This window comes from Prionailurus viverrinus, chromosome A1 (assembly GCF_022837055.1).
Source record: "Prionailurus viverrinus isolate Anna chromosome A1, UM_Priviv_1.0, whole genome shotgun sequence".
Classification (NCBI taxonomy): Eukaryota; Metazoa; Chordata; class Mammalia; order Carnivora; family Felidae; genus Prionailurus; species Prionailurus viverrinus.
The window spans coordinates 204,583,908-204,603,544 of NC_062561.1; the positions used below are offsets into that span (position 1 = coordinate 204,583,908).

At 37.8% G+C, this 19,637-nt stretch overlaps 1 protein-coding gene across 1 annotated transcript; it reads right to left on the minus strand.

Annotated features, from left to right (window-relative positions):
• Positions 1–4,294: 4,294 nt before the first annotated feature.
• MRPS30 (mitochondrial ribosomal protein S30) lies at positions 4,295–11,557 on the minus strand. Its single transcript, XM_047876278.1, has 5 exons — positions 10,903–11,557; positions 9,159–9,304; positions 8,304–8,409; positions 6,655–6,831; positions 4,295–4,662 (listed from the first exon to the last, which is right to left on the minus strand). The coding sequence occupies exons 1-5, from the start codon at positions 11,486–11,488 to the stop codon at positions 4,373–4,375; spliced, it is 1,305 nt and encodes a 434-aa protein (XP_047732234.1). The 5' UTR covers positions 11,489–11,557; the 3' UTR covers positions 4,295–4,372.
• Between the last annotated feature and the right edge of the window lie 8,080 nt (positions 11,558–19,637).

Consider the following 19,637-nt stretch of genomic DNA (forward strand, 5'->3'; position numbering starts at 1 on the left):
TCATTTAATGAGCCAATTAAATGGACTTTTACAAAATACATATCCATACTAGCTACTTAAAGCCATTTTTAAAAGTTATAAATCATACAATTGGAAAGAAAAAAAATTCATTCACAATTACACAAAAATCTAGGCATAATGAAGAAATCTTTCATTCAGAAAATGTTAAATTTTGCTGAGATATAAAAAGTGCAAACAAATAAGGGTATACACCAAATCTCAAATTAGAAAAACTAGCTTAAGTTCATTAATTTATATCCATTCAACAAACTTTACTTCTATGCTTCCAGCACTTGAATTAACACATAAAGGTCAAAGCTGGCAGTCTTACCAGACTTCAGTGGGAATAGCACCTATATTTCACCATTAAACCTAAGTCGGATGTTGACTAACTTAAGGCTCTCATTAAAGTATCTTACCTAGGTTTCTTTCCTTTTTTAAACAAGGATAAGGATTTAATCAAAAGCCTTATGTTTCTCCTTTGAACTACTGATGTCCTCTATTAGCATATTTCCTAACATCATAACAACAACCCATTACTTTAAATCTACCTTTTTAGGATGGATTCTTTTAATTGTTGAATTTGGTATGTTGGCATTTTATTTGGGATTTCTGCATTTATACTGATATGTGCATTTAACTTATAAATTTCTTACTGATTTTTTTAAAAATTGGGAGACTATAGAACCAGTTATCGCATTTATGTGGTTTTTTTTTTCCTCATCATCTTCTACATTTGTTTTTTTTTGTTGTTCTAATTTTCCTTAGTTTTTTTTTTTTTTTAACTCTCTGGCAAATGCTGATTTTATTTTAAATTGTTTTTAATGTTTCTTTGTTTTTGAGAGAGCATGAGCAGGGGACGGCCAGAGAGAAAGGGAGACACAAAACCCAAGCAGGTTCCAGGCTCCTGGCTGTCAGCACAGAGCCCGACATGGGGCTTAAACCCACTAACCGTGAGATCCTGATCTGAGCCAAAGTCTGGTGCTTAATCGACTGAACCCCCAGGCGCCCCTATTTTCTTATTTGATACACACATATAGCATTATAAATTTGCCATTAAGTAAATTGGAAAACAGGTTTCAAACCTAAGACTATAAGGAACAAAAGCTCTTCCAGAGTTCTGAGATTAGTGAAAATTTCTTTGAACTTCATGTTTTCTCTTAAAATATATATGGCTTTTTACATTCTACTCCATGTGTTTTAATATAAATATAATTTTTCTTGGGGTATTAAAGCAAAGACAGTTGACGACTGCAGAGGGAAGACGGATTATGTTTAGTTAGTGGTTGCTTCCTGCAGCATCTTCATGTATCCAGGAGTAAACGTGTTCAGAATAACTTTATCCCACTAGCTTTATATGCACTTTACTACATTGTAGTCTAGTTACAGTTATATTTTTACATTAATATAATGCTCTCTTGCTCAAAGAAATTAGTTAAGCACAGAAAACGTACAAATATCTAGATTATATAAAAATATCTGACTAAAAAAGGAAAGGGAAGTAAGACAGCTTTCATTTTTACATTGTGACATAGCTCTGGGAGTGTTTGATTATATATTGAATATTCTGTCCAGGCAAGTTAATAGCAACTCTATAGTTATTTAGGGATACACTTTTATTTCCCAATGATTACATGCTCCTGGTTAAAAACTGTATTAATACCTTTTAGATGTATTGTGGTGTGAATAGAGTTCATGACCTATATAATGCTGACTTTTAAATTTCCCGAGACTTTCTATAATCTAATCAATGATTTTGTATACAAGTTCTATCACATTTTTAAAAATCTGGTTTTTTTCTAAGTTACCAAATTTTAAGTCAGCTTTACTAATTATTCCTTATTTTTAGTTACTACAGCTTAAGATTTACATTAACATTTCATATACTGATTACAAGTTGCAACATATAATGACCTTTTAATACTGGAATTTGTTTTTGCCTTGAATTGTTTGAAATTAGTACTGCTAACTCTGCCTTATGCTTTATTTTGTCTGATATGACCTTGTGTACTCATTATATTCATTTCGATTCTCCTTCATTGATCCCTAGTATCATTTGCTCATCAATTGCAGTACATTTTCATAAACTTATTTTGTAAGTGACGTGGGTGTTCCGACATTTTTTTCAATTGTTCTGCATTATCTAGATCCAGGCTGGTCCTAGATTTCTTCTGCTGTGACTTTCCTCTGGAAGTCTGTAACATTGCTGCTTTGTTTCCTAATGTTCAGAGCTATGCAGAAGTCTGAGACCTGTTAAGACTTTTTTTCTTGATAAATAATTTTTGTTTTCCCCAACTGCTTTTAGGCCACATCCAACCTGCATAAATCAAGCTACTACCTATTTCCCAAGTACGTCCTGAAGCTTTCCATCTTCACTCACAGCTCCATCCCCTCACTGACTGTCCCTCTGTTTTTGGAAAATGCCATCTAACAAGAACCAATTTAAATGCCACTTGCGCTAACACACATTTCCAGGATTCCTATTAGTCAGAATTAACCTATCCTTTATCTAAATTTATGCCACTGTTATACAACTGCACCACTGACATCTACAGTGTATTGCTGAAGAATATACACCAGAGTGGTGATGAGTAGGTTCTGGAGTCTGAGCACCAGGTCTCAGATTTCAACCCTGCCATATTCTAGTTGTACGATCGAAGTTATTAGGCTCCCTGTGCCTTCTTAACTCATCTGCAAAATGGGAATAGTATCTAGCTCATGGAATGTTTGTGATGATTAAACAAGCTAGCATGTAAAATATCTAGACCACGCTCTAGAATATACTTAAGTGCTATGTGAAGTCCTGACATATACATATAGGTATGTATGTATGTATGTATGTGTTATGTTCTCCATTTGTCATGAGAAATATCATTACAAGAGAATGAAAACAGGTGCTACTATAGAGCTAGAAGTATTCAAAGGATGGAAATGAAACATGAATTAAATATAATCAGTTTAGGGAATGCAATGGCATTTCTACTGAATCCAACATATCTTAATTACATAGAATTTTAAAGGCACTTTAGTTTGCACTAGCTCATTTAATCCTTAAACTTTGGAAGATAATTTTGTTTTGCAGAAATAAAGGATGGCAACTCAAATTGCTCAAGGTACAGAGTTAGAAAGTGAAAGCTAAGATTAAGAAAGGTGTCATTGTACTTGGAGCTTGATAAGGTCGCTTCTCTCTACACATCTGCATTTTTCCATCAGGGGTAAATGGGAATGCAATAGACAGGTTGAACAGACAGGACCCCGGGTAGAGAACAGTATTCCAAGGTTTGGAAACTGCTTAAATAAACAAATGGTGGTATGTAATTACATGGCTTTCTGGGTAAACTGAAACTAACATAGCACACTGCCTTGCAAAGGAAGCTCTTGGCTGAATTGAATGCCATTGTTCAAATGTTATTCCTTTAGTTTAGCAATCATTTGCGGCAAATAATCCCCAGGCTTCTGGCTGAGGAATCTATCAATGTAACTGTGGTCTCCATCTTGAAAGAAAGATAACAAGAGAGGGAGGGTGAGAGGGAGGAAAGGAGGAAGGAAGGAAGGAAGGAAGGAAGGAGAGGAGGAAGGAATGAAGGGAGGAAAGGAGGAGGGAGGGAGGGTGGGAACAGAGATTTTCATATGACTACAGTACATAATGGGTTTTTTTAAATATTCATAACAGGAGGTTATATAAAATAAAAAGCAGCATGACTATACAAAGGTAATTCTTTTTTCCTCACTAAAATGTTTCAAATGAATCTAATTCTCAACAAAGTTAACAATTTTATCAACTGACAACTGATTTTGAAACAATCTTTGGGATGGAGCAAATTATATAAACAGAAATATATTAACATTACTTCTTAGTGCTAAGAACCTAAATTCCACATATTTCATCAGCTATATTATTAACCATCTGTGAAATTGTGGAAAATTCACTTAACTCCTCTGGGCCTCAGTTTCCTATCCTTGCAAAATACTGTTCAGTTTGAGTAGGACTCTGAAACTATCATGCTATTAATGAAAAAAATAAAAACAAAAAAGAAAACTATAACACATCTACATACTCAAGCTTTTGAGTTACTGCCCTTAAAATACTTTCAAAATAACATGTAATTAATACCAGAGATTGAAGATAGCTCAGTCCCATCAGTTAGTCATATATGAATAAAATTACCTTAAAATCAACATACTATATTTCAAATGAAATCTTTCAGTGTGTACTCTGAGCAGAATGAGAGGTCTAATCACAGGTTAACATATGAAATATTTGTCTCAAAATAATGCACTTGACAGTTACAGGTCTCGTCATTAAAATTCCTTTTATTTTTCCTCCAGTGAAATTTAAGTATCCCCAAAGTCCCGAATCAATGATTTCTTCTTAGTTTTCCAACAGCTGTGATTTATCTTCTTTTGGTCTGTTCAGTAGAAAGTGAACTATCTGAAGTAGGACATCATCATTAAAACCTTTCACATTATTATCTTCGATGGTTTCATAAAGAGGCTTACTTTGTGTTCCCCAACATATATTTTTACGAGGGTTATTTTGATCAGCTTGTGTAGTCAGTGCCAGAGTATTTAACTGGTAGCAGAAAAAGGAAAAGTATTTTCCATCTGTGATCACTCCCTGAGAGACAAAAGGTCGAGTAACATCTGCTTCACTCCAGAATCCTATAGAAAAAAGTTACACTGAAATTTACACATAGAATATATTTTACCAAAACAAAATATACACATTAGAGGGATCAAAAATACCACCTGAAACCTAGATATTTTATCTACCAAATTCCTGAAGATCTTGAAGTCTTCCTCATCTTCTCCATTCTAACCCTATATTCTATTTCTGCATCAAAAATTATTTCCTCCCTTCTAACATCCCCAAACTCAGGACACATTCTCAACAACTTGGGCCTTCAACAGCTTTCAACCTTAACTCACTTCACCTAAAAAAAGCAGCAAGCTCGATCTATGCCAATGTCCCCTGTATCTGGTACTAACCACGTGCATCATTACTGACTTCAAATACGTTCCCATGTTCCCAGCACCAGCAGCACCTGCCATCCAGTAACCATTACGGCCCTTTACTTCAACCAAACCTAAAAAACATACCTTCAGACATTCTAAGGACTTCAATCATGTCCTTAGACAAATTCTATATCTTCCCTTACATATTTCAAATTTGGTTTTATGAGGTGCCGTCATTTTGTCTTGTGTATCTTGTGTCATAAGGTTCCAGGAGGCCTTTGAAGCCTTTACTACTCAAATTTGCTGGCTGCTTCTTGTTCTAGACTGACTGGTTTTAGTACTTAGTGCCAGGGCCAAGCAGTAGTATTATTTCTTCATACATAGCTTCTATCAGCCTTAATGAAGATAGCCAATGAATAATATTGTTAGTTGTGTAATTAATTACAGGAAAAAAGAAGCACTTTATCTTTAATGCATAAACAGTGCCACTCTAATCTATCTTTGAGAAAGATTCCTCTGTTTCTGCTTCTGTCCAATCCTATTCTCATTCTCTCCATTTAAGTCAACAATTGTGAGTAATAAATTACAATAAATTATATATATTTACATATCTAGATAGATAGATAGATAGATAGATATGGAAAAAAGTGAGCTTGGAAGTAATTAAATCAGTATTAAAATTCCTCCTGGGAACTCATATAGGATTAATCTGGTTGGTTACATATTACAGTTTATCACTTCGGGTTTTGTAATAAAGCCCATGCTTCACATTGGGCTCTCAAAGTCCTAAGTGATATGGTTGCTGGCTTCCTCTATCTCTTCCTCCATCATCCTCCCCCTCCCTTTCTTCATTGTTCTTTAAATACTTCAACTCTGTTCCTACCTCAGAGACTTTTAGTTGTATTCCTTTTGCCTGAAAGTGTCTTTCCCCCAAGTTTATGCTTAGGTAGCTCCTCAACAGTCAGGTCTTTGTTCAAATGTCATTTTTTGGAGACCTCTCCTGAATTACTCCATTTAAACAGATTCTGTTCCATATCCCATCTGCACCCCATAAATCATTCTATCCCTTATGTAGTAATTTTCCTCCATAATATTACCACTAGCTAAAAGTATTACACGTTTATTGTCCTTTACTCTTCTCACTATAGGCTCCTGGACAGCGAGATCTGCCCACCTCAATTCAACACTGTTATCTCCAAGGCCAACGGTGCTTGGTTCATAAAAACCATGCATTCACTATTTACTGAATGAATAAACACCCTCTTAATCCACCACATCCTGGATATAGCCCTCAAAGATATTACATAGGATAGTCATAATTTAATCTGAAATTTAATCCACCAAAGCACTTTCCTTTTCCGGCTTCAGAAAGCTGCCATCATCTACAAAGTTGACTTGGTTGGCTATAGTTATTCACATGCTTGAGAACATCAGAATAAAATTCATTCATACAAAACTGGTCAAAGTGAAAGATCAAAATAACTATCTAAATGCCACTTGCCAACTGCAAATGTTAAACATTTAATTATGAATTTTAAAACAACTATATTTTGTTGAAACTGCAAAACCGCAACCAAAGTTTTCAACGTGATAAGATTCAACCTACATCTTAACCCAAAGAAAACAATTTAAACCGGTAAATTCTTAAAATGTCACAGAAATCTCCCAAGAACAGCAATGGCATAAAATTAGTTTTACCTTGATACATAGCTTGTGCTCCAGTCCAAGCAAAAAGGCTTGCGATAGCATTGGCTCTAAAAACAACTTCTATCTGATCAGCACAGTTTTGTTTCAAAAGCCTTTCCCTTTTTAATTTGTCAGGTAACAGATGAAACTGGGTATGACCATAACAGTATGGATCTGCCATCTTTGAGCCTGAAGAGCAAAATAAAAACATTTCATTTTTTTTAAATTTTTTTTTTAATGTTTATTTATTTTTGAAGAAGGGAGAGAGCATGAGAGGGGGAAGAGCAGAGAGAGAGGGAGACACAGAATCAGAAGCAGGCTCCAGGCTCCGAGCTGTCAACGCAGAGCCCGACGCAGGGTTTGAACTCACGAACTGCGAGATCATGACCTGAGCTGAAGTCAGATGTTTAACCAACTGAGCCACCCAGGCGCCCCAAAATGAAAACATTTCAGATGAAATGTACATGTGAACATCTGCAGCACGTCCTTAGTCTTTGCTTCAAACCCACCCTTCTCCTCTACACATCATGTGATCACTATTCAAAATACACAATTGGGAACGTTTATTATTTATTTCATGGATTATAATAAAGTTAAACTTCACGTGAAAGTACAATCTGCTAGCTATCATCAAGCCCACTATGACATAGGGTAAGTCAAGAGAATGTATGTGAAATTTATTTAAAAGTTCCCTTTATCATTTTAATGTAATAACTACATACTTTGTTCTTATTTTTAAAAAATGACTTTTACACTATATTTCCAAATAGGGAAAAAATAGCCAATATTTCATAAAATGCTGATATTCTTGAGTTTAGTAGTAGTCTTTTCAACCAACAGTTCCCATAATTCACTCTAAGACCATAATGACCCAGAGGGAGCAGGTCTGGAAGACTAGTATAAAGCTGGTTTCTTAAAACCATCAAATCGACTAGGAATTAATAGACAAAAAGACAGCAAAAGTACAAGCTGCACAAGGACAGATATCAGGCCTTATTAACTTTTATATTCTTAATGGTTATCACAGTGTGTGGTACTAACAGAAGGCTTTTATAAAAAAAAAAAAAAAAAAGAAAAACAATCACTGCCTCAAGTCTGATTCTATACTGGTTTACTTTTGAAAAAATACAAATTACTTTTTTTACACAATAAATCAACAAAGCCTAATACATGTAGCTATTTTTTAAAGTACTGCTAATTAAGTAGAAACAGTAAAATTTTAAATGGTGAGATGAAAGAATATTTTCTTCTCAATTTTCATGCATATTGCAACAACCTGAGATTATGGATTATACTGCTTGTAAACTATGTGTACAACTATGTAAACTTGTAATTCTTGTCGTCAAGAATTATGTAAATTTGCATGGGATCCTTTGGACACATTGATGGCACAATATTTCAAAAGGGAAACTTACCAGGGCGCCTGGGTGGCTCAGTCGGTTGAGCGTCCGGCTTTTGCTCAGGTCATGATCTACAGCTCGTGAGTTCAAGCCCCGTGTCAGGCTCTGTGCTGACAGCTCAGAGCCTGGAGCCTGCTTCAGATTCTGTGTTTCCCCCTCTCTCTGCCCCAACCCACTCTCATTCCGTCTCTGTCTCTCTCAAAAATAAATAAACATTAAATAAAGAAAAACTTTTTAACTTAAAAAAAGGGGGAAACTTACCAATAAATATGGTATTTTCATATTGTCGTTTGAATAATGGAAGTTTGTCTGGCTTACAATTCATCACAGGGATTTCGACAGGTACAGAATAATCCAGCGGCACAAACTTAAAGGAAAGTCATAAGTGAATTTACAGAAACACTAGTATGTACACATTTTACTCACATTCCTAATAGATTTAAAAATCTTAAAATGAGATTTTTTTTTTTTTTTTTTTTTTTTTTTTTACAAAATGATTTGGTAACACGACCAAGTGGGCCAAATCCAGCCAGCCACCTACTTGACAAAGTTTTACTGCAACATAGTCACACACATTCATTAACATATGGTCCATAGCTGCTTTTACAGTATTTTAAGAACTAAGATGAATAGTTGCAACACAGACTTATGGCCCCCAAAGCCTAAAATATTTACTGTCTGGACCTTTACCAAAAAAATGTGCCAACTTCTGATACAGACGCAAAGACAACATTCAAAATATACTTATTTTCTCCAAAAGAACTGTAATATGTAAAATGACCAGCTTATAATTATAAAAATGCCTTGATTGATGATCAGGCAGTGTAATCTATTATAAATTACTATCATAAACTATTTTCAATTGTTTGTTTTTATAGTAAGAAAAAGTATGGCCTTGAAAACTGATGGCCTTAATCTTATGATTATTTGACCTTTAAGGACTAGACATTCCATAACAGGTTAAAAAGCTAAAAAAGAATTTCAGATAAGATGTACTTGCAAGAAACTCAAAAGGGACCCATCCAAAACTTTTTATCCTACTAAGCCCATTACCTAGGCTGCCTACGACATTTCCTCACCAGATGTCAGTAGATATATAATGCAACAAATCCTTACCTCTGGGAGTTGTTTGGACATTCGAATCTGGTTGTGTGGTTTATCATTTATTTGGTATCGCAGAGCATCAACTCGACCTTTCCGATGACCACTAGGAATAATTTCTTCACCACGCAACCAGTAAAAGTGAACTGGGCGTTTACAATCTATCAAAAGATATTCAAAATTTTCTCATCTCGTCATTTAGATAAATTTGGTTATTATTAAAATACCAGCAATACAGAACTCAAGAATAATTGTGTAAATTAAAAATATATCAAAAATTACTCTGATGTAAGATAGAGTCTGGCTTATAGGATGATTTAACTTCAATGATCAGGACTTACGCTCAAACACTTATTGTCTACTTGTGCGATGCATCACACACTAAACACTGTAATGAAAGAGGTTTCTCAGTTAAGAATGAACAACAAAAGTAAGACCAACAGGAATATCACTCATGAAAAATAGTAAGTTTTTTTAGTAGTCAGAGCTGTCTTAAGAATTACTAATTCAAGGGTCGCCTGGGTGGCTCAGTCGGTTAAGCATCCGACTTCGCTTCAGGTCATGATTTCACAGCTCAGCTCATGGTTCCAGCCCCATATCGGGCTCTTTGCTGACAGCTCAGAGCCTGGAGCTGGCTTGGCATTCTGTGTCTCCCTCTCTCTAGGCTCTTCCCCCACTCACGCTCTGCCTCTCTCTCAAAAATAAGTAAATGTTAAAAAAAAAAAATTATATAAAAATTAAATTTAAAAAATTACTAATTCCATCTTCACAGTAACTCTCAAAGGTATGTATGGTTGTCATCACCTCCATTTTATAGAATAGGAATTTGGGTCTTGACGAAGTCAAGCAAGTTTCCCTAGGCCAACAATTAGGAGTCAAAATCGGTGAGGCTTCACTCAAGACCACTTCTTTCCCAACTGCGAGCGAAGTAAAGTAGCACGCACGCTACAAAACTCAGCTGAACACACATCTACACTTACAATAATAACATTAATCCAACAGGTATTTATTAAGACACCTACTAGGCGGTAGATATAAAATAAACAGGACGTCAGAAACACTGACTTTTAAAACTATCCATTAATTATTTTTCAAGTCTGCACTAAGCAGTTCATAAAAGTTGCTGTTTCCTGGGAGCCCAAAATGGCTAGGTTTGAATCCTTAATTCCAATCTACCAGCTAGAGGCTCTCGACGAGGTTCATTTTACCTTTTTGTACCTCAGGCTGTTTTTGCCCCATTTATAAAACAATGCTACCTGCCATAAACGGTTATTGTGAGGATTAAATTGGTTGGCACATATAAAATTTAGAACCGGGCCTGGTACACAGTAAGTACTTAGTAAATGTCAGGTATTTTAATCCCTATCACCCTATCACCTTTAATGTTCACAATTCTATGAGGAAGTGAATTGACATAAAGTCACGGGACGTTTTGGTGGAAGACCCAAAAGCCAACTCCAGGTCTGTCCCCCCTCTAAGAGCCCCTTTTCCTAACCAACACTGCTCTTCCGTTTGGCTGGATCTTCACAAAGCAGAGCCAAGGACTGGAGGCGTGCAAGGTTGTACAGCTAGTAGGTGGCAACACCAGCCCGAGAACCCACCCAGTCTCCAGACTGCTAGTTCAGTACTGTTAAACCTGGTGGCGCCCAGCAAGGCGCGAAAGGACTAGGAAAAAAAAAAAAAAAAAAAAGACAACGCAGAGAGAAAGACATGAACAGCCCCCACCACCCTCGCCCGACGTGGCGGCCCCAAGGCTCACCGAGGGCGGCGGTGGCCAGAGCAGGGTTGTGTGCGCTGAGCAGGCCCACGAGGGCCGCCACCAGCTGATCCAGGAAGGGCGAGGCGATGGCCTCGCGGTCCTGGTAGAGGGGCGCGCGCCGCTTGCGCCGTAGGTAAAAGTGCTCCTGCAGGAGGCAGTCACACGCGGCGGCGCGCAGGGCCTCCAGGTCCAGGGTGGGCGATGGCTCGGCGGGCTCGGCGGGCGGCGGCGGCAGTCCCGACAGGAACACTGTCTTGGTGAAGCCCTGATACCAGCGGTCAGCGTTCAGGGCGAAGGTCTGCGGATAAACCACGTACTTCATGAACTGCATCTTGGTGAGGATTCGCAGCTTCTCGTCCACCGACTCGGCCGCGTGCACCGTCGCCTGCCACCGCTCCACTCGCCGCTGCCGTGCCGCCTTGCTTTTGGCAGTCAGAGAGGCCACAATCGGCGGGTAGCGCGCGACGGGGGCCGCCGCGACAACTGCGCCGGTCACTTCTGGAGCCGCGACAGCGGCCTCGGCCGCAGTGTGCAATGACAGCCGCGACCCGCGGAGGGCTAGCCTGCAACACCTGGCCGCCGCCATCTTTGCTCGGGGTTTGCGACCCAGAGGTTAATTTCAGCAAATGTCCCTGCCCTCTTTGCCGTAAGGACCAATGGAAAGCGGGATTTGAGAAGGAGGCCGATTCTCAGAGGGCCTGAGGTACGTTGCGTCATTCATTTCTTAGCCAATCATATCACTCCTCCAACTTAGTTTCCAGTGTCCAGCAGTGTTTGTAGACCGAAGGCAGAACTTGTGTGCCAGTAGGTTTTCCACCGGCCTGGCTGGGAAGAGCGAGACTTTTAAGAAGGAATTGCCGCCACCTAGGTTGCTCTTCCCACCATGGCACAAACCTCCTGCAGGAAACCATTTAGGAACGTTCTGCACCGTAACCTCTAGCCCTTGGTTACATTTACTAGTCTGCATTGTGTGTGGCACATCCACCTCTGTGCTGTTTTAGTTCTTAGGGTTGAAATTTGTTAAAAATATTGTTCTAAAATGTTTTATTGATAATACGTTATTTTTTAAACGATGCAAGCAGCACTTATAAATGACTATTTCTAACCTTTGAGAAAATAATTCCATGTCTCTGTATGCTAATTGATATGTAGATAATTGGCTTAATTTGTTTTAATTCCCCTGATTTTTCAAAACGGGGAATTTACTTTTACTTGGCTTTAACTGGAAAAAAAAAAAAAAGGAAGGAAATTAAAAAAAAACACTAAGGAGTTATGTTCAAATTTTGCTTTGTGTTAAAACTCATTATTTCAACATGAGTTGATTCCTACTAATCTGTGAGCTCCTTGAAGAAAGGAACTTTTATTTTTTTAATCCTCACCAATCAATACCTGTGCGTAGTAGGTCATCACTAAATACCAGCTGAAATGTCACCTAAATCACTAAAAAGTTTAGCTTATTTCAGGCAATCTAGTTTATGGACTCACTCTCCATTACAACTAGGAACTGCAATCATGTTTGTTTGCATTTATTGCAATAATTCTTGAGGGTATTGAAAACCAAACATTTTGTTGCTAAAAGGAAGTTATGACTTATGTATACCTTTGCATAAGAAGTGATGGTACAACTTAACTGTGAACTTGCAGGTTTATTAAACTGACATTTAGAAACATATACTTTAAATTCATTACAATAATATCTTCTGTGAGAAGTTGCTAGCAGAATTCTCAAATATCTTGACATTAATATACCAAAAGGAGGACATAAGAGAGTTAAGATCTTTAAACTTTTTTCAGTATTTAAAAGGTAAAAGCAACATGTTCAGTATTACCAGGAGTGACTCTTCTTTGTGTGAAGAAATCATAAATATATTTTTAGAGAATATATCATAGAAGTCCTAGCTCAACAGTTGTAGGTAGTTTCGTACTATTCCAACATAGATTTTAGGATTAGAAATCAGAACTAGAGACCAATTAACACTGTAAGACAGAACAGTATTTTCAGAAATTGCTTTTATACATTTTTGGTCTGTGAATCAAAATAATTTTAATTATCCAATATTTGCTGATTGTCAACATCATGAACCAAGGAGGGAGGCTCTGGGAAAGGAAAGAGCATGCTTACTGAAGGCTGGGGCAGGACCACATAAGTATAAACAAAAGAGCATACTAGTGAGAAAGAATCCAGTCAGGACCATTTGGAAAGAAGTAGGCTTTCTTTCCAGTATGATCCAAAGTTCTTGTATTACACACAAAGAAAGAGATATAAAGGGCAAGTCATACAGCATGGTAGGGGCAGTATCGGGACTAAAATCCAGGTTATTTGCCTGTCTGTCAGTTGTATTTAATGAATAATTATTTAATGCATTTTATGTGGTAGGCAGTGTACAAAGTGCTTGGGATACTCAGTGAACCAAACAGACAAAAGCTTGTACTCTAACAGAAGGAAACACACAATACAATATAAAAAATGAGTAAATGATATGATTTGTTAAAAGGAAGTAAACGTTATAAAAAAAAAAAAACAGAGCAGGGGAAGTAAGGCTCATCAATGCAGTCTGCAGGGAGAGGGTTTGCAATTTAAAGTATGTAGTCAAGAGTAATGCTCATGGAAAAGAAAACATTGGAGTGAGAGCCTGAAGGAAGTGAAGGAGTGATTCATGCTAATATCTAGGGAAAGAGGATTCCAGCAGGACGCTGAGATAGAAACATACCTGGTGGGTTCAAGAACCAGGAAGGAGGCCAGTGAGACTGAAGGAAATGACACATGTGGAGAGTAGAAGGAAATGGTATTAGAAATGGAACCAGAATTTATAGGTTCCCAGAGGCAATTGCTAGGATTATTAAGACTTCATAGTCGGGGAGGAGTGGGAAGCCATTGGAAATTTCTACTCAGAGGGAGGTCCTCGTGTGTCTTAGGTTTTAAAAGAATTACTCCATGTATTAGGTAGCTTGTGTGATTTAACAACAAAAATGTATTTTCTCCTAGTTCTAAAGGCTGCAAGTCTGAGATCAGGGTAACAGTATGGTTGGGCTCTGGTGAGAGCTCTCTTCTGGCTTGAGGACAGTTGCCTTGCAGTGTCCTCACATGGCAGAGAGAGACTGAGCTTGCTGGTGTCCTTTATCATAAGGAGAGAAGCCTGTCAGATTAGTGTCCTAATTGTATGACCTCGTTTAACCTTAATTACTTCCCTAAAGGCTCTACCTCCAAATACAGTCACATTGGGGGTTACAGCCTAAACATATGAATTTTAGAAGGCCACAACTCAGTCTAGAACACTATGGCTGATTGGGAAATAAAGATTGTGGAGGGTCAAATTTGGAAGCAGTGAAACCATTAGAAGACAATTTGGCATATTTTTGATTCTGGCTAGAAGCAACAATAGCAGTAAAGAAGGTGAGTGGTTACAGATTCTGAACCGAATGTAGGTATGAGAAAGTCGCCCAGTCAGATAAGAGAAGGTCTATGGACAAGGGATGCATTTTTCCTTTAGTCTCTCATATTTTTCTGGGGTGGATGTTGGAGAGTGAGTTGATTTGGGGAAGGAAATAGGAGAATTTGTGAAACATGAATTTATCTATTTATATGTGTTTATATAATTGAGACTCTTCTGGGGCGCTTGGGTGACTCAGTCATTTGGGCGTCCAATTTCAGCTCAGGTCATGATCTCGTGGTTTGTGGGTTCGGTCCCCATGTCAGACTCTGTGCTGACAGCTCAGAGCCTGGAGCCTGCTTCAGATTCTATGTCTCCCTCTCTCTCCCTGCCCTCCCCCACTTGCACTCTGTCTCTCTCTCTCTCAAAAATAAATAAACACTAACAAAATTTAATTGACATTCTCCTAGAAGAAAATGGATATTAACATCTTCCCTAGTAAGGTTGCCACTGGTCTTCAATTTAAATATTGTAGTCAAAAGCTATGACATTCACCAAGGATTTTTGAGCCCTCTCTACTTGATTCATTCAATAAATATTTATCAAGTGACTTATTATATGCCAGCATATATGTGTTCTAGGTACACAGGTTATGGCAGTGAAATAACGGCTTCCATGGAGCTCACATGCTAGTGGATAAAGTCATCTAACCAAAAAATCAAATATACGTGTCTATGTTAGATGGTGATAGGAGGCAATAGGAAAAATACAGCAGGGAAGGAGACCAAATAGTATAGGGTTGAGCGTAGTGATTTCAATAGACAGGGCAGAGAAGCTCCCCTTCCCCACCTCCCCCGGAAGGATAGGGCCACGTGGACATCCAGAGGACAAATCTGAGAAAGGGCAAAAGCCACAGTATACCTGGGAAGTGGGAAGAATATGGAGGCCAGTGGGCTAACATGGAATGGGATGTTGCCAATTTGTCAGTGACAGCCAGTATCTTACTCAGAAACAGGTTCTGATGAGTTGGGTGATATTTATAATCACAGTTTCTCCCCCCTGTCGTGGTTGGGCATCAGAACAACTCTGCTGATGTTTGGGTGAGACAAAAGCTGCCTAGTTGATTGTAATCCTTAGTCGAGCTTCTTAGGTCTACAACTGAGGATGTGGGAAGGAAATGACAACAGGATGTTTTCTATGTGCAGATATCGATGGGAGTGACAGCTGGTCCTTTTGAGCTGTTTCCTTCACATATATTTCTTACCTGGTTGCATATATAACACATTTACATAAAACTGAAAATATAAAGTATTACTAGGGGAGGGTGTGTGTGTGTGTGTGTGTGTGTGTGCGCGCGCGCACGCGGGTATGAAGTATTTTTGATGGTTGGTTTAGAATCCACAGAAAGGAAGCTAAGTATCTACATCTTATGCCAGGTACCATATTAGATATTTCATATGTGTCATCTCCCGTAATCTCACAGTCGTGCTCCAAAGGGAATATTATTTTTCTTCTGGTTTATTTGCAAAATCATGGCACTCTTGCTCAGAACAAAGAATAGCTCAAACAATTTTGAAAAAGAAGAATAAAGTGGGAGGATCAGGCTACTTGACTTTAAGGCTCTCAAGATCATCGTCAATGGAAGAAAGATAGCCTTTTCAGCAAATGGTGTTGAACTAGACATCAACAGGTCAAAACCAAAACAAAGTAAGAAAAAAAAAACAACATTTGACCTCTTACATCTTTTGGAAAAATTAAAGTGGATCAAAACTTAAACATAAAATTATTAGAAAAAAATAACTTGCAAAGTACCCTCTTAAGAACTTGAAAAGTGTAAGTTTGTATTTATCATTCTTGGTGGTGGTGCTGGTGGCATTGGGGGTAGTTAAGCAGTACACATGTAAATAGGGGTGTAACTCTTGTTTTGACAAAGTATATATGTTGGCCATTTTCATAATTGAAAATTTCAACTACAAAAATAACTACACGTGAGAACACGTCTGTGATTTTCACTCCTCAAGATAAGTTTGATTAACAAGTAGATAGCATTTCAGACTTACAAGAAACTGCTAATTCAGGATTCTCCAACTTCTTGGTTAGCTTCTTTTATTGGTATTCTTTTGATCAGAACTTGCTACTTTTCAGCACGTTTACATAATTTATAATCAATGTTTTACAAAGGCAAATCAGAGCCACTGGAGGGGTTTAGTGTCCCCCTTAAAATTAATTTTTCTTAAATGATACATGGCCAAGCTAACCAATGCAGAGTCCAAAGAATGTGCAGTAAGATTCTCTGTTCCTTCCTCATTCCCAGTCCCTCCTTTTCCTTCTCCAGAGGCAATTACTGTCAACAGCCTCCTGTACATTCTTCTAAAGAATGACATTCCTGCATAAGAATATCTATGTACATATACACATACTCAGAAGTCGTGTGAGATGCTGTTTATTCTTGTTACTGACTGCCTATTCAAGCCTGCTCTGAAAAGCTATTTCTTTCCTGCATCTTGGAAAAAATTTAGGGCAAGTTCTATTATTTTTCTAATTGATCTTAGATAAGTCCTCCAGTTGCTTCTAGGCACAAAAATATCTTAGTCCTATAATTACATGCTCAGTTCAGTGCAATAAGAAACAGAAAAAAAAAATGCTGTCAACTTTATTTAAAGTTCTGTCTTCTCTCCGCCCTTTTCCCAGTCGGCCTAGGCTGTCTGCTTGCTGGAGGAGGAGGGCAGGCTTGCCACAGGCTTCCTCTGTTTCCCCACAGCAGCTTCTCACCCAGCTCACTAGGCTGCCAAGTTGTGAATCAGGCACCAGTCCACTATCCTCCCAAACTCTAGAAGACCAATACTAAGCTCCTCCAAAGGGTCCCATTAGAAGGTCATTTTCTAGCTAAGTTGAAGGCAAGGGCATCACCTTTTCTGCCCTCTCAATGACGACGTTGGGGAGACAGATTCTCGGTGTACCCTCTCAGTCTCTCCTGTCTTTTGGGATGGGGGAAGGGGTTAAAAACACAAAATTATGTTCTATAAACTTCTTTGCAATTCCTGCATGGGTAGACTGGCAATTTACCTAAAGTGGAACTAGCTGGTACCTCATGTTTTGGGGCTTTACCTGAAAATAAGACAGCAATAATTATATATACACATATATAGATATATAATATTATTATATATACATATATGCCTATATGCCATATTATATATTATCGTGTATACATGTGTGTATATTATATATACATATCTATTATACATGCTACAATATATATATTAAAGTATATATTATATGTATAATGTTATGTATGTGTACATATAGAGAGAAATTGAGAGAGAGATGGGGTGAGGGAGAGAGAGAGAGAGAGAGAGAGAGATACCCTCTTTTTTTTAATATGAAATGTATTGTCAAATTGGTTTCCATACAACACCCAGTGCTCATCCCAACAGGTGCCACCTTCAGTTTATTCTCAGTTATGCCCTCTTTTTTGAAAGCATTTTTCATATATAATTAAGGACTCAAATATTCTCATTATAAGTTTTGAGTTTTACATTCTAATATAAGCATTGGTCACCCACTGGAATGTATGGTCATTTTATAAGAACAAAAACATTTGATTAATCAAATCACCCATTTCCTCATCTTTTGCCTTACTAAGAAAGTCCCTGGGGAAAGCAATCTTTCCAGAACATAAAGGCAAGCTTCACAAGGAGAGGCTCTTTGCCCTCCCACCCCAACTCTTTTTTTTCTCTTCCTGAAATGAAGACGCAGGAAGACATAAACCATCCTAAGAGTGGATAAGAAGCAGAAAAATAGGTGCTCCTGGGACATTCATATCATCTTTAAGTCATACACTAGTCCAGACGCATGCCTCCAGCCTTTTTGTTATGTGAGGGGGAAAAAATGAACAATAAACACAGGTTTATTGCTATGCTATAGATATGTTTATCTGCAATCTGTTTTCTTTTACTCTTGGCTTCAGAGCAGCAGACCTGATCACTGCCTCCCACAAAGCTCATAAAACTATAAATATTTTATATTGATGCTTATATAGAGAGAAAACATATGAATTTTTCTGTTTGAGGAGGATTTATTTTAAATAAAAAGAGAATTAATCTCATACATACCACGAACAGTCCTCTAGGGCAATAGATAAAAATATAACTCACTTTTTTCCATAGCTGCATTATAGTCATGCTATGCATTTACCATAATTTATTTAGGCAATCTCTTGGATGAACATTCAGGTTAATTCAATTTTTTAAATTTCTTTCTTTCCTTTTTTACATTATAAGCAGTAAGGTAATAAATATTTTTAAGTACTGATGCTTTTAGTTTTGTGGGCTGGACTCTGAAGAGTGGAGTTTCTGGGACACAAATAATATGCATTTTTAAAAAAAATTTTTTTAATGTTTATTTATTTTAGAGAGAGAGAGAGACAGACAGAGCATGAGCGGGGGAGGGGCAGAGAGAGAGGGAGACACATAATCGGAAGCAGGCTCCAGGCTCTGAGCTGTCAGCACAGAGCCCGATGCAGGGCTTGAACTCACAGACCACGAGATCATGACCTGAGCCGAAGTCGGACGCTCAAGCGACTGAGCCACCCACGCACCCCGCATTTTTATATTTCGACATATTACCTACCATTATGTTCCCATCCTGGTCATAAATGCACATTTTCTCACATTCTCACCATATTTGCCAAAGTATATGAAATGTCACCATTCTTGATCATACCTCCATATAGGTATTATCTCCCATAATGTAAATTCCATGAGAGCCAGAATCTTGTCTTTGTCACAGCTATCTCCCTAGCACCAGGAGAATATAGATTTCCACAGTAGGCAACTAAGAAGAGATCTTAACTTTAGGTATATCCTTTTTAAACACATATATATACCCAAAGAATAATAATATAATTACTTTTCAAGATTCATGTGCCATATAGATTATTATCTTCCCTACAACCAGCTAGGAGAAGAAATCTAGGAATAGAATGTATTTACGACTTATTTGGTGGCAGCGAAGTAAGAAAGATGGAGGTCTGGTTGGGAGAATATAGCAGGAACTTCTGATTCTTTTGGTGGTCACGTGAATATGCTGTGCTCCTCAGCAGAGACAGGACTAAAAGGGGAGAAAAGAGTTAAGTGGGGCAAACATGTGGAGCCAGTAATAAGGTATCTCAGTCACCTCCAGTGCAAACCTTAAGGGGTGCAAAAAACTCAGTAATCAACATAAATAATAATTTAATGAAACATCTTTAAAAATCAAAATCGATATCAAAAAGTCCATGATGAACAAACTATGAACATTTTTTTAAAATGGTAGGATCAGGAGAAGCACTGATATAGTCACAATCTACTCAGAGTCCAGAAG

Bases quoted from the DNA above. Each gene is read 5' to 3' on its own strand.
- MRPS30 (XM_047876278.1), bottom strand. From the start codon at position 11,488: ATGGCGGCGGCCAGGTGTTGCAGGCTAGCCCTCCGCGGGTCGCGGCTG. The intron at 8,410-9,158 runs GTAAGGATTTGT...CTTTCCTTTAAG, and splicing joins TGTCCAAACAACTCCCAGAG to TTTGTGCCGCTGGATTATTC. The intron at 4,663-6,654 runs GTAAAACTAATT...TTTTTTCTATAG, and splicing joins AGCACAAGCTATGTATCAAG to GATTCTGGAGTGAAGCAGAT.